Source organism: Podarcis bocagei, assembly GCF_964188305.1.
Source record: "Podarcis bocagei genome assembly, chromosome: 9".
Lineage (NCBI taxonomy): Eukaryota > Metazoa > Chordata > Lepidosauria > Squamata > Lacertidae > Podarcis > Podarcis bocagei.
Window position 1 is genome coordinate 52,085,364 of NC_138134.1, and position 15,697 is coordinate 52,101,060.

At 43.9% G+C, this 15,697-nt stretch overlaps 1 protein-coding gene across 1 annotated transcript in view; it reads left to right on the top strand.

Annotated features, from left to right (window-relative positions):
* SEC24D (SEC24 homolog D, COPII coat complex component) overlaps positions 1-14,693 on the top strand; it is a 61,544-nt gene extending 46,851 nt beyond the window's left edge. The window contains exons 14-23 of the mRNA XM_081208063.1: positions 88-204; positions 1,409-1,579; positions 2,422-2,518; positions 4,976-5,121; positions 6,928-7,066; positions 7,685-7,803; positions 10,097-10,276; positions 11,664-11,855; positions 13,957-14,046; positions 14,243-14,693. Of these exons, the coding sequence (XP_081064189.1) occupies positions 88-204; positions 1,409-1,579; positions 2,422-2,518; positions 4,976-5,121; positions 6,928-7,066; positions 7,685-7,803; positions 10,097-10,276; positions 11,664-11,855; positions 13,957-14,046; positions 14,243-14,383 (1,392 nt within the window). The 3' untranslated portion in view covers positions 14,384-14,693. The remainder of the gene's footprint in view (positions 1-87; positions 205-1,408; positions 1,580-2,421; positions 2,519-4,975; positions 5,122-6,927; positions 7,067-7,684; positions 7,804-10,096; positions 10,277-11,663; positions 11,856-13,956; positions 14,047-14,242) is intronic.
* Positions 14,694-15,697: the final 1,004 nt, after the last annotated feature.

Sequence of the window (15,697 nt, forward strand, 5' to 3'; positions counted from 1 at the left end):
AGACTCGGCTAAAATTGTATGGAGATCTGGCTCAAATATTTATAATGCCAGCTTGAAAAAAGGTCATTTCTTGTGTCTTTGCAACAGGCAGCAGAGTGTGCTGGAAAGCTGTTTATCTTCCATTCTTCCCTGCCGACTGCAGAAGCACCAGGGAAGCTGAAAAGCAGAGATGATAGAAAATTGGTCAATACAGAAAAAGAAAAGGTATTTCAATGTGCGTGTGTTTTTTGCATGAAACTTAGTACAAAAATATATGTTACTCTCAATGGGTAACGTGAAGCTATATATCTGTTTTTTACTGCAATTAATTTCGGATTCAGGGAGATTGTTATTGGGAATGCAGTGTTCCGGGAAAAGTGTTCCTCGGGACTAAAATAGCACCACCCTGAATCACTACAAGGGTCATAAAAAAAGTTCCAATTGGTGCCCGTAGGAACCTTTTAAAAAAAACCTCTCTACCTGTGCTGGGGACTACACTGATTTTAGCTCTTTTTGCAGCTGGAGGCATGGAGATAACACTTTACTTATTCTTCATTTTACCATAAGAGCCCAAACTACATGCTATGCTTAATGTACAGTGTGAAGGTATGCGATCAGGATTGGAGGTTTATTAAGCATAGCATGTAGTTTGGCTCTTATGGTAAAATGATTAATAAGTAAAGTGTTATGCTTAGTAGATATTTAATACAGCAACAATCATATCTCTAAACTGAATATCAGTTTTTGTTAATCATCTTTCCCACCCAGTAATTCTTTTGGTGATTCTTGTCATTGTTTAAGGAATGCCTCACAGGAGTGCCTTTATACTAAACATTTATTGCATAAGTTACTGCTGCCATTTTCCTTGAGTTTTGCTGTTAACTATTGCATTTAATGTATTGGGTTTATTTAAACTGATTCTTTCTATTGTTAACCAGAGTGTATGTTTAAATTATTGCTACTTATGAAATAGTGTATTTGTAATTAATGTAAACAACCTTGGGAAGACAATAGTCTTTGAAAATGGGTTAGAAATATGTGAGATGAAGTAAAATAAAATATGCATTTGCCCTTGGAGTTGACATGCTATGTTAACATTAGCAGCCTCATACACAGTGGTCCCATTTTGAAAGCTTCTTTATACATCTTAATTCAAAACTGCATCCAAACATAGACTAAAATGGGCTCCTTTGATCTCTGTAAGCACCATGCAAAATTTAGTTACAATATCTTAAGAGGTTTCCAAATGCATGGTGAACAAACAACTCTATGAAATATATCATATATGGGTATAGTAGACCTTTTAAATGTTTTCGCTGTGTTTGCTTTCCTATTTTTTTCTGCTAATTCATATTGAATTATGTCAGGTTGTTTTCATGAATGGTGTTTTGTTTGTGTATTGCTCAGTACTTTCCTTTAAACTCTCCAGACACTGTTTCAACCCCAGACAAATATTTATGAGACCCTGGCCAGAGACTGTGTCGCTAGTGGCTGCTGCGTGGATCTGTTCCTTTTCCCAAACCAGTATGTTGATGTAGCCTCCATGGGCCTTGTAACAATGCACACTGGAGGAACCCTGTACAAATACAACAATTTTCAGGTAAATGTCAGAAGGTTCTCTTTCTGTCCACTTGGGTGCATGGAATTTGACGTGCATAATATGCTGCTGTTTCACCTGCAAACGAAATAGTAAGGATCTAATGGTGTCCTCTAATGGACCAAATGTAGATTTGGAGATAAGTCACAGCATGTCTAGGTTAGATACTTACTGTTGTATCCGGAGTTTGTGAAAAAGCATTGCTTATTTATACAATATGAACTAGAGCAGAGCTGATACTACAACTCTAATCTTAAAAGGTAAGTGTTGAGGGAAAAGTGCAAATGCATACTAATCTTCTACTGAACTGAGTTCTCGCAAACCCCTGAATCTTTTTAATGAAATATCTGCTACTCTACATCAGTGTTAAAAATAAAGCCATTGGCACAACATTGAAGCAGTGAATGTGGTTAAAAGCAAGCTCTGTCTCGATCAAGAAAAAGAATTTCTGAAAAAAGAATTTCAGATCTTTTCAGCTTTAAAATGTATGCTTGCTCCAGTTATTAATTTAGAAAACAGGCATTTCATTTGTTAAACATCCATTATTGATTCTTGGATTCATTTGAAAGATGTGGGCTTTTGTCACTAGTATTACGTCTGAGAAGTTAACGAGCAGGTTGAGCTTTCTTTTTTTTTAATAAAAAGTCTGCTGGAACATTGGTGAGTCTGAGAGCCCTATGAAAGTTTTTTCACTGTACTTATTAAAAGGAAAGTTGAATACCACTGAATTTCTTAAGAGCATGCAATTCTGTTCAAGTCCAGGAACTGCTTTCAGCATGTTGCTGCCATCCAGTGGCAGGTCTACAATTTGCTTAAGAGATCTCTCCTTTTATGTTTTCATTTAGGTCCATTCTGACAGCCCCCAATTTCTGAATGATCTCAGGAAGAGTATAGAAAAAAGGATGGGATTTGATGCTATCATGAGGGTTCGTACTAGCACAGGTAACAACAAGAAATTACAAGTGGCGCCTGCGGTAGAAATTGCAATGTGCTGTACTCAGTTCAGTTCTCCAATCCCTTCAACAGTTAGTCAGCATTTTGTAGTCATTAAGCACACTCATTCCTCAGTTAGCTTTTTGGGGGTTCCCTCTACATTCCTTCCACTTTTTTGTACCTCGGGGTTCCCTTAAGGTTTCTGATAGGTCCCTGATGCTTGTGCTGTTGTAACTGCATACAGTGGTGCCCCGCAAGACGAATGCCTCGAAAGACGAAAAACTCGCAAGACGAAAGGGTTTTGCGGTTTTTGAGGTGCTTCGTAAGACGAATTTCCCTATGGGCTTGCTTTGCAAGATGAAACGTCTTGCGAGTTTGTTTCCTTTTGAAGCGGGAACTGGGCTGGCAGGGAGCGAGCGAGGGAGCGACCTACCTTTTCCAGAGGGATCCTCTTCTGGAGAGGGCACAGAGGAGGCAGGTGGGCTGGGATCCAGCGGATCTGGCTGGGTCTCTGCGCCACCGCCTCTGCCTCTCTCTCTCTCTCTCTCTCTCTCCCCCCTCCCCACGTGGCTGCTCCATTTTGCCCTAACTGCGCGAAGGCAGGAGGAGGCAGGACAAAGGAGGAGGAGGAGGCATCCACTGCACTTGGGCCACCGCGAAGGCACCTTTGCGGGGGTGGGAAGAAGCCGGGAGCAGTTGCCGAGACTGTGGGGAGGCCGGCGGCGTGGCGCAAGGTAACGGGGGGAGCAAGGGAGAGTCCGCGCCGGGCGCTTCGTGCGTCCGCCCTCGGTTCCTGGGCTCGAACTTCCTTTGGCACCTCGTGGAGAGAGAGGGAGAGGAGCGGGCTGGGGCTCTGATGTGGGACGCGGTTTGGCGGAGCGAAGACGCGGCAAGGCTTGGCGACAGAGGAAGGGGGGCTGTTTTCGTGGGGAGGTGGGAGGGGGTGTCTTTGCCTCTTCCCGGCAACAGATCCTCCAGGCTGGGGAAACTCCTCCTGCTGGGGAGCGACCCGCTTTGTGCTTTGCCCGCTATCCCATTATAATACAGTACCAGGGTGCATCCGTGCTTTGCAAGATGAAAAAATCCGCAAGACGAAGAAACTCGCAGAACGGATTAATTTCGTCTTGCGAGGCACCACTGTAATCGACTGCCTGAACCAGAGATAGAGAGGGAAGGTTTTTTTCTGGCCCAACTACTATTCAGCTTTCTTAGTTGCAGTTCTCCACACTTTTAGTGGAACAGTCTTAGTGTGTCATTGGGAATCCAGCAAAAGCAGAGGAACAGGGTTAGGTCCATAGCTGTCAACTTACAGATTTGAAAATAAGGGACCAGCAGCCAAAATAAGGGACCTGCAGCCTCACCTGTTCCAGGCACTCCAGTCTTCCTGTCCTCCTGCAGTCTGGTCAAACTCATGCTGGGTAGCTTCGAGAACACTGTCCAACCGACTTTGTAATCAGAGGTTCAACTGAATAGAATCTGAATCACATGTACCAAAAGGCCTATGCAGCCTCAACTTAAGATGGCTCCCCGGCCTGGCTTTGCACTGCAAAGTTTGCAGCAGCACGTGCAACAAAATGGCGTCCAGCATTCAAAAACCCCCTCAGCTTGCATTAACTAGCCACACACAAGGCATGCAAGCTCCACCCCGAGTCGTTCTTAGACTTCTTATTGGGTGAGCAACACAGCCAAGCAACACAGTTGGAGCCTCCCTCCTCCCTGGCCGGCAGGGAGGGAGGGAGAGAGAGGAGCTGCTTCCTTTGAAATTTAGGGGACATCATTTAAGAGACATTTAAGGGACATCCATCAATAAGGGACAGCAGCGGCACATGGCGCTAGAATAAGGGACTGTCCCTTCAAATAAGGGACACTTGACAGCTATGGTTAGGTCATATGTAAACATGTGAACAAGCCATGCATGCTTTCCAAATGAGAAACTGCCAGTGTCCCAGGATTTAATAAGTCTTTGAATCCCATAGTTCAGAATACATTAGCAACTGCTGGCAGCTTCCCAAATCTAGTAGTCATGGATAATCTGGGCTGATGTTATGGTTGGCCCCATTCATCTCTAGCAATAGTGTGTTTCTGAAGGTCAATTAACACATTGCTTCTCGAGTTGAAAATACCATCACACGGTGATTTAATCTTTTTGTCAGATTCATTTTAACATTTCGTATGAATGTTCTGCAGCATAGTGTCATGGCATTCATCGCACAAGGGCAAAGGGTTGAGAACTAACATAATAAATACCAACTGTTGGCAATTTTCGAGTGAAATGTTAGCCATGTGAAACTGACAAGATAACAGAAATCTGTGGTTGCCCTTCCACATCAAGTAACTTGCACATCAGTCCTGAGGATGGAAGGAGGGCAGAGGAGGAATGCCACCTCTGACAGTCTTTCAGCTCTGGTGCTGATGCTGCTGATAGCCGGCAGTCCATACATGAGATTATTTTGCAATCTGCTCTAGGTTTCAGGGCTACAGACTTTTTGGGAGCTGTTTACATGAACAACACCACGGATGTCGAAATGGCAGCAGTAGATTGCGACAAAGCAGTGACAGTGGAGTTCAAGCATGATGACAAGTTGAATGAAGACAATGGAGCTTTAATCCAGGTAACAAGTTACCGTATTTTTCGCTCTGTAAGACGCACCAGACCATAAGACACACCTAGTTTTTGGAGGAGGAAAAAGAGAGAGAAAATATTCTGAATCCCAGAAGCCAGAACAGCAAGAGGGATCACTGCGCAGCGAAAGCAGAGATCCCTCTTGCTGTTCTGGCTTCTGGGATAGCTGTGCAGCCTGCATTCTCTCCATAAGAAGCACACACATTTCCCCTTACTTTTTAGGAGGGAAAAAGTGCATCTTATAGAGTGAAAAATACAATATATAGGTTCATGTGCTTGGTCTGTTCAGGGTCTCTCTCTGTGATTGATAAATGTGTACAGCATTCCAGACATTTCCCCCTAAAGTAAGTCTTGTGTTATAAGAGTTTCCCAGCATTCCAGACACTGATATTTTCCCACCAGGGAAATAAGATCCTTTTGCCATGGTTGCTGCAAATGTGGAATGGGAAGGCACCATCTTGTCCTTTGCCTCAGGCAGCAAAATGGGCCCTTTCCTTTCTCCATCATCTGAGCTAGCAACTATCCTGAGGGCACTGAATAAAAGGAAATATCCACAAAGTTGAAGCAGCAACTGTAAGGAAACCTTGCTCTTCTAGTGAGAAATAGGTTTGAATCTGGATGGAAGCTCCTCCCAGCATAAGCATAACATTACACAGGTTTATCTTTCTGTTCATGAGAGGGTCAATTTATTACAAAGATGGTTTCTACACCATAAGAAAGACAATGCTGAAAGGAGGAAAGCAGGCAGTTGGGTCACTTGTCACTAGCAACATCAAGCATCCAATGGTTGTCCATGACACCTGCAAAGCCACATTCTACATTCCATCTTGGACTTCTACGTTGGCAATGGGATAGTGACCTCCCAGACATTTGAGGGCAGCTGGCTAGCTTTGGGTTGTACAGGGGGAACAGAGGACTGCTGAATAGTCCCCCAGCACCTGCCACCTGAAGTAGCTGCCTCACTATGCCTAATGGTAGGGCCAGCCCTGAAGGCACTCTCCCTTACTTGATCATATTGGCAAGCACGATCCAGTGCTCCTCTCATAGCAGGACGAGAGGAAAAAATTGCAAGGAGATGTGTGGATTGTTATTAGAACAGAATGGATGCAAATCTACTGCAATGAAACTACAGCAGTTTTGCTTCCCAGTGTCCTATTACAGAGAATTGAAAAGCTGAGTATTTTCCTCCTCCCCCAGCTTTTCTGCCTCAAAAGAGTTGATGCAGCAATTCTTTAAAATCTAGACATGCTGTAAACTTCCACATGAGGTGAAGACTTTTTATTTTGTCATGACTGCTTCCTCTCTCTTTTTTTGGGTGCAGGTCCTCAAAATGACCTAAACCCTTCACTTTTAGTAGTTAGTCATCCCTCTTGAAATATAGTCCATGAGTCAGCCACAAATCCTTGTTGTAAATGTGGTACAATAAAATATAATGAGCCTTGGCAAGGATGAAGGTGTTCTTAGGAAAACACATCTCTGCCCTAAGCCCTTGTATATCAAAGGGAAATCGAGGGTGTCTGTCTTGGTACCACAAGAAGAGCTGGATGAGAACCATATGGTAGCATTGCTCAACCTGAGGCTCCCTTTAAGATGGGATAGAATATCACCAGGTTTGGGGGGGGGCGGGTCACAAGACCCACTGTCGTTGTGATTGAAATTTTTAATACTGTTTTTAATGTGGTATTTCACATAGTTGTGACTGGCCCTGGGACCTTTAATAAATATATTAATACCAGTAGTAAGAGACGAAATTACGGTTTCTGAAAAGTGAATTTCACTTTTATGTTAATTGCAGTGTGCCGTTCTCTACACATCAATGAGTGGTCAAAGACGACTGCGTGTACATAATATTGGCCTTAACTGCAGCTCCCAGTTAGCTGAGGTCTACAAGAGCTGTGAGACCGATGCACTTATAAATTTCTTTGTTAAAACAGGTAAGCTTTGGATGTATGCTTTGGGAAGGGGAATTTGAGGGTGGCTGTGGAGCCTAACTTCTTGAGTAATGCCAAGTATTATAAATCAGAGATGGCACGTCAAAGACTCATTAAGTTATTGGATGCATGAATAAAATGTCCTAGGTGTTGCATGTAGCTGGTCATCCTCTTAAGTCAACTTCTTATGTATTTGCTAGGTTCTTATGCAAATCACAATCTCATAGTTTAATTCCGCAAATTGTAAGCAACACAATAATATTGGCATATTTACGTCACATCCCAGGGGCATGCTGAGGACAGATTATAAACCATGTTGTGTCTTGGATGTATGATAGAAACCCATTCTGAGAACTGTTTTCACTTTCATATGATTCGCATTTTAAACCAAGAAGATATCTCTCTGGGCAGGTGCAATTTATTGGACTTGGATCTGCTTTAAAAAGGTCTGAAATGTGTTTTTAAGAAGTTGATCAAATAAAACTCTGGTTAGTAGTTGGATTCTTCTTAATTCAGTAAATAAAATAAAAGGATGTTGCTTTACTCAGCCGCCTGTGAAAAGGTGGAATGGAGGAGCGAAAGAAACAACTTGAGTTTCATCTCACTTTCATACCATTATAGCTTACAAAGCCATCGTCAGCCAGCCATTGAAGACTGTCCGTGAGATCCTGGTGAACCAGACAGCTCGCATGTTAGCATGCTACAGAAAGAACTGTGCTAGCCCATCTGCAGTGAGCCAGGTATTTTATATTTTCAGCTCCAAATGTTTGAGTTCTGTGCAACGTTGGCTGTTGCGGTTTAGCTCTGAAATTCCAGTTTTGAACATGGGAGTTTGACAGAAAGCTGTACCTTCTAAGGAAATATTGGCCCTCCATGTTTTTTAATATGCAGTTTTGATTTCCACCACGTCATCTAATGAGTTTTCCCATTGCAGCCTAGATTGTAAAGCCAACAGATGGCAACTCCCCCCCCCCAAAAAAAAAAAAATTAATTCCCATGCCAGTGTAAATGCCAGCAATGGTCCTTCATATGTAAGTGTGGAACCCTTTCTCACTTGGTTACTTTTTTAGCACTGGGGGTTAAGCATGACATAATGAAGAATGCAAAAATATCACTTTGCTCATTTCCTAATTAATCAGTAAGAGAAACATTGTACATTTTTCACCAGTTACATCATCACCTTAAAACCATGGGAGGTAAGCACCACCTGCTATCTTGGCATAGAAAATACCAAAGCAAAACTTTGACAAAGTTAATTCCCACTCGTGGATTTTTTCAGCCAAAGATATTTTCAGCTTTAATTATCGTTTTCATGACCAGTATTGCCCCCAGGTTGTTCTAGGCAAATCTTTATTTTTGTGCTATGTGTGTCCACTGTATATAAAAGAAAAGGGCAAGGTATGTAGTGAATTTTTGGTGCAGTTTCCACTGGATATTGTGTCACATCACAAACCGCTTTCCTGCTTAATCATCATATTGGCATGTACTGTTTTTACCGTATTTTTCACTCTATAGGACGCACCTGACCATAGGACGCACCGTGTTTTAGAGGGGGAGAACAGGGGAAAAAAAACATCCCCCTCTCTGCTCAGCGCACCTTCAGCAAAGCCGCAGGAGAAACGGAGCCCCTTCCATTTCTCCTTCCGCTTGGCTGAAGGGGCGCTGCGCAGCTCTCCCTCTCTGCTGAAGCCGGGAGAGTCTTCCTCTCCCGGCTTCAGCAAAAGGAACCCGAAGCCTCCGGAGTGCAGCAGGACCTCCTGCTGTGCTCCAGAGGCTTCAGGCAGCTAACCCTGAAGTCTGGAGAGCGAGAGGGGTCGGTGCGCACCGACCCCTCTCGCTCTCCAGGCTTCGTGTTGCTATTTCTGAAGCCAAGAAGCCTGCATTCGCTCCATAGGACACACACATATCTCCCCTTAATTTTTGGAGGGGAAAAAGTGCGTCCTATAGAGCAAAAAATACGGTACTTTATATTTTTACCGCAAAATCAGCCCTTATGTCACCTAGAATGTGGACAGTCGAAGGCAATTTTCAGCTACAGGCAACCCCTGATTTGTGCAGGGGTTGCATCCTGGGTCATTGTGGGTGGCAGCAGAGAGCGCACAAGTCTGTTCTGCACCGTGCGCCATTGTGCACATATCAAATGCATGTAAACAGCGGCGTAACTAGCTGCTCAGGTGCCCGGGGTGACGCACCTTGAACCCAGGAGCAGGGCAAGCTGCCCATGGGGTGGAGCAAGCCACCCATGTGGCGGGGTGAGCCGGGGCAGGACTCGCTGCAGGGCTTCCAAGGAATCTGTCCGCTGCCTCCCCATCAGCTGTAGGGCAAAAGAACAAAGAGTAAAGGTGCTCCCAATTAAGGTTTATACCCACTCCCCCCGAGTCACCCGAGTCACTTTGTTGTCTTGCAACCCGATCTCGCAACCACTTTGCTTTCTGTGCTGCCACCTTATCTGCTCATCGTGACTTTGGGCTGGGTGGATGTAGGCTTCCCAGTGAGAGAGAGTCTATTAACTCTCTCTCTTCCAGTTATCATCTCCTAGCTGTTCACCACCCAGTTCTTCCCAACTTTTGTCTTCTGAAGTATGTCCCTCTGCAAACCACTGTTCCAAATCTATACTGTCCCACTGCTCCTGGGAAGATTCAGGATCCTGGTCAGGAGCAGAGAGAGGGGGAGGCTCCCACCATTCCTCATCTGTGCAGCCCTCCTCAGCACGGTCCCTGACACGCTGCCATTTCAGGCAGCGGAGCCTGCAAGCGCCCGAGCCAGCGTATCACTCCCAGGAGAGATGTGTGGCTGCAGGCCCCTTGGTAAGTGCCACCCCCCTCCGTGTGGCGCCCAGTGCACCCCGTCCCCCCATGTAAATCAGTAGTTGCTTGTATGTGAAAATAGTGACTGAACAAACAATAAACGTCAGCCTTTGGTTCATTCCTTTGGCACATGTCTGGTGAAATGCTCATTTTAAAAATCAAACATTAAATGCTGAATGAACAAATGGTGCAGTAGTATGACTTTACATACTTTATTGTCTTCCAGCTTATCCTTCCGGATGCAATGAAGGTGCTCCCAGTCTACATGAACTGTCTCCTGAAAAGCTGCGTGCTGATAGGCAAGCCCGAGATTCCCACGGATGAAAGAACTTTTCACCGACAACTGGTCATGTCAATGGACGTTGCTGGCACCCAACTTCTGTTCTATCCACAGCTTCTGCCAATTGTAAGTTGTTGAGAGAGGAGCGGTACAACAGCAGGTATCAGGGCTGGCACCATCACGGACATCCTCTGGGAAGTGCTAGGGTGCTGGGAAGGCCTTACTCCATCACCTGACTGCTGATTTTGCTACCAGACAGTGACCACCACCTTGAAGCTACCCAGAGGAACAGAGTTCCATGCTCACACACCAAAATGGACAGCATAATTTTACATACACCAGCCCAAATAAGGCTGGTAACTCAGAGCAGGCATACAGGCCCAGCCCTCTGCTGGGTGGGTGGACAGAGTGCCTGCCTGTTTGCCCACAGCAGCAGCCCAGTAACAGAGCTGAGCCAACAGCTAGGCATATCCCACTGGACTTGAGTTGTCATCACCGCCATTTTTAGCTACACCACTGGTAGAGCCAGTGTAAGTAAGACATTGATTGGTTCTGGTGAGTGCATGTGCACAGACCTGGACACTGTACCCAAAACCACTTTCATGCAACCTCCCCCAACACACACAACCCCTCAGCCACCTCTGAGGGCAGATGAGTGGCCCACGGCAGTTGCAGGAGGCAGCCTGGAAACATCAGACTCTGGAGATGGGCATTGAGGGCAGTTTACTCAGAGCCACGCAAAAGGAGGAGTTGCTCTTGGTAGGTACGTTTTCATACATGAGTCCAATAGGAAACATTTTTGTGCCCCTTAATGTCCATCTTTGAGCCCCTTATTCCACCTGCCTATTTCTGTACTTCCAATAACTTTGTACCATTCTGGTGATGCCAGTATAGTAATACCACAATCCACTGTTGTGGCAATGTGACAAACCCTGGTCATTCCTCAACCCGGGAACATGGGAAACAGCCTTGCACCAAGTGGACTATGGATCTATCTAGCTCAGTATTGTCTGCAATGACTGGCAGTGACTTCCAGAGTTTTAAGATGGGTCTTCTTCAACCCTACCCAGAGATGCTGGAGATTGAATCCGGATTCATCTGCATGGAAAAGGTTTCCCTGTCTTTCCCAACTGGTTACAGAACCCCTTGCAAGGCTGCAATACTGCAACATTGGGATGTTCTGCAGCCACTTCTTTTGCAATCTGTCCTGAACTCATATGTGCTGATAGATTTGCTTTATATAGTCAGAAAATGACCCCATAATAAAAGGATTGAATTTAGTCTATCCAGTGTTACTGGGGGCAAGTGGAAGGAGACAGCCTACAGTTGGTGTGGCAGGTGGAAAATAAAATTGTTTAGGTTCAAAAAATATTTGGAAAGGTGCATGATAAGCAACTAGAACAGCTTTCTACCATTTTATTCATCTAGCAACAATATTTGCACTATTTACTTGCAGTGAACATACTGTAAAGAAAAGGACTATGTGCTAAACAATCTAACATTATCATTACAGCACTCTATGGATGTAAAAAACGACGTGTTCCCCTCTGCTGTTCGCTGCTCTGAAGAACGTCTGTCTGAAGGAGGACTATTCTTGCTGGCAAATGGGGTACACATGTTCTTGTGGCTGGGAGTCAGTGCCCCACCAGAGCTTATCCAGGGGATATTTAATGTGCCCTCCTTTGCACATGTCAGCACAGAGGCTGTGAGTACACATGGGGGTGTAAGATGGGGCGGGGAGAGGTGTTGCATGCTTGCCTTGAAATGCAATCTCCAGCTTTAACTTCTGTTTAATGATAAAATGTCCACTGGCAAGTACAACTTTAAGGTCATCACACACACCCCTTACTAGTCAAGGAGGCTGAAAGTACAAACACTCTGCCAGTTCACAAGCAGGCAGTGGTAAAGAACCAGGGGTGGGTTTCTGCAGCTGAGGGCTATTCTAGATGAAAGGAAAATACTAAGTTTCTCAGTACGAATATTAACGCCCCTCCTCATCTGCTCAGGATAATGGCTACCCAGCTGTTGTTCTCTGGCTGCATTAGACCCACACCCCAGCAGAGAGTAACATGTGTGTCAGCGTTCTTTAATTCAAGGGAAGCCCAACCCTTTTACAGTTTAAAGAGCTGTAGTATAAACTGGATGTGCATCCAATTTTTCTTTCTGTCCTACCCCCAGCCCATTCATAGGGCTTGAAATGCCCCAAATTAAAAACAACAACAACACACAATTTTGCACACCTCCAGAGACTTCAGTATACAGTGGTATCTTGGGTTACAGACTCTTCAGGTTACAGATACTTCAGGTTACAGACTCCGCTAACCCAGAAATAGTGCGGCGACAGCGCAGCAGCAGCGGGAGGCCCCTTTAGCTAAAGTGGTGCCTCAGGTTAAGAACAGTTTCAGGTTAAGAACAGACCTCCAGAATGAATTGAGTTCTTAACCCGAGGTACCACTGTACCTGAAGATCATCTCCACCCCCATTGTTCAGCCCAGACACTGAGGTCCAGCTCTGAGGGCCTTCTGGTGGTTCCCTCACTGCGAGAAGTGAGGTTACAGGGAACCTGGCAGAGGGCCTTCTCGGTCGTAGTGCCCGCCCTGTGGAACGCCCTCCCATCAGAAATAAACAACTATCTGACTTTCAGAAGACATCTGAAGGTAGCCCTGTTTAGGGAAGTTTTTAATGTCTGATGTTTTATTGCTTTATTATTATTATTATTATTATTATTATTATTATTATTATTATTATTTTATTATTATTATTACCATCACCATCAATTCTGCTGGGAGCCACCCAGAGTGGCTAGGGAAACCAAACCATATGGGTAGGAATGAATGAATGACATAACCATTATTGAAATCCTTTTTAAAACTCTAGTACTTTCTGCGACTTGGGAAAGGAAGTAAGTTAACATAACATGGGAAGCAGAAAGGAAACGAGCAAGATGCTATATGCAATTGAAAAGCAAAATGTCATTTATAGACGAAAATCAGAATTTGCATGGTGTTAAGTTGCAGCGGTAGCCCCAATTTATGGGAATTGTTGTGGCGCATGTATTTACTGTATTTTTTGCTCTAAAACACGCACCCGACCATAACACGCACGTAGTTTCTAGAGGAGGAAAATCCGTAGGCATGCCACCCGTAGGCATTCCCTCCATAACACGCACAGACATTTCCCCTTACTTTTTAGGAGGAAAAAAGTGAGTGTTATGGTGCAAAAAATACGGTAAGTGGGTTTTCATGTTACAGAGAGCTAAGTTGCAGCTGTTGGCATAGCAGCCTATATCAAATTTCTTTGCTTTTTGTAATATCTAAGTTTCAGCTTAATATGGGTGGTTAAGGCAGTAAGAGAATGGATTTAACACTTTATTCCTTCTATGGTCCCAGTCTGGACCACACACATACACACACATCCACACCCCCCACTGCTATTTGTCCCAGAAGAAAGTTACAATTGACACCAAATACTAGCTAGCCACATAGAAGATCTGGATTGGGAATATGGGTGGGGGCAAAGGTTTTAATCCCCTACCACCCCAGAATCTGGAAAAGAAAATGAGGCAGGCCAAAGGAAGTAATCATGGCTGCTTACTGCAACAAATACAATGTCCAAACCCATGAACAATTATAATCAAAATAAATCCACAGTTGCAAATAGTAATCCAGATTAAAATCCAATGCAATTTGGTCACACCCTAGAAACCTCCCGTCTCCCACAATATGCAAATAAGCCCAAATAAGCCTGTCTTTTGACCTAAATCAATTCTTTTATACATTAATTTTTTGTGCGTTTTTATCATGCAGACACTTCTTCCTGAAGTGGATAATCCCTACTCTAAGAAACTGAGATCAATGATTGATCATCTGCAGCGCAAAACACCCTATTCCATGAAGGTAACAGATTAAATTTCCCTTGTAATGCTATTTTTAGAATGCTTGCTGAACTGTGCAGTTTTGACATGGGGATAGCAAACAGAACTTCTTTCAAACCCTTTCTGCTTTGTGTTCAGTGAAGTTTGTTGAAAGGTACAACAGACTCAAGGCAGTATTTTTGAATTCTTAACACCTGGATCACAACTTTTCTTTTCAGATCCTGATTGTGAAGCAAAGGGAGCAAGCAGAAATGGCTTTCAAACAATTCCTGGTTGAAGACAAGAATATTTATGGAGGAGCTTCTTACGTGGATTTCTTGTGTTGTGTTCATAAAGAGATCTGTCAGCTGCTCAACTAATGGATGCTTGAATATTAATTCTCTTTGCATTTTGTCAAAAGGGACTATTCTTAAGTGACCAACCACCAGAAGGTGCTTTTTAACGCTACTTTTTTGTACAGTTTCTAATTTCATACACTAGTGCCCCTTTTCATAATAATGTAGCATAGGCAAGTCTGCGCTCAGGTATAACTCCTATGGGAGAGCATTTATTGTTCTTTAAAAGGAAAAATATTTCTTATGGCAAGATCTGGAATCCTGGAATCTTTCAATGCTTAAAGCGTGTGGTTTTCATTTCATAAACTTTCAATAAATTGCAAAGCATTATAAAGTTGTAACCTTTGATTTTTAGTGCTCATGAACTGATCGTTTTGTTCTCAGCCCTGTTATGGTCTATTTAAAGTTTCTTGAGTTGATACACATTTAAGTAACTGTTCTTTTCACTTTGTGTGCTGTGATGCACCATGGTAACCAAAATATCAAGGAGTTGGAGCACTTTCCTTAGGATGAAAGGCTTAAAAACAGGGGTAACAGACACGGTGCCTTCCAGACATTGTAATTCCCATCCCTGACCATTGCCCATGTTGGCTGAGACTGATGGGAGTTGTAGGCCAACATCTGGAGACCATACTGCCTGCTCCTGTTGCTTAAAGCATTTGTGGCGGATAAAACAGAGAAAGTGGGCAAAAGTTTTTCTCCCTCTTGTAACGTTAGAACTTTTAGTAACTCAGTGAATGGCTGCTGTAACTAGGTAGGTCTTTTAGTTTCAGCCAGCAGGGTGCTACTTATGCACTAAACCAGTGGTTCCCAATTAGCTAAGTATTGCAGTCCTCTTGTTTTTCTGAAGCCAAGCTCTGGACCTCCTACTTTTGAAAAATGTTGATATATCTGGAGTAGTTTTTGCTTTGTGAATGGTGCCACGATACCCTCCAAAATGTCCCAGTGCAAAACTGGGATGCCGTCTTCTGTGCTGCACTCCCACATGAATCACATTACCCACACGAAAGCACAGCGTCCCAAAAATGTGTGGTTTTGGGTGCCGCAATCTCATGTGTTTGGGGGCGAAAGCACAGCCCTCAAAAGCAGGCTGTCCCGGACAATTGACAGGTATGTGCCATGGACTCACTGGGTGGGTTATGTGGACCCCCAATTGGGAACCACTAAATTAAACTGTTTGTTAAACAAGCTAGGACACTTTCTCTTAACAGCTTGATACATTTTCCATCTTCATCTCGGTCTATCCTGTGCTTTGTTGCATCGTAACAGAAACAGTATTTCATAGTCTTTTATTACAAGAAGCCACTATCGCTATACTACACTGTTCTTGCAAAAGGA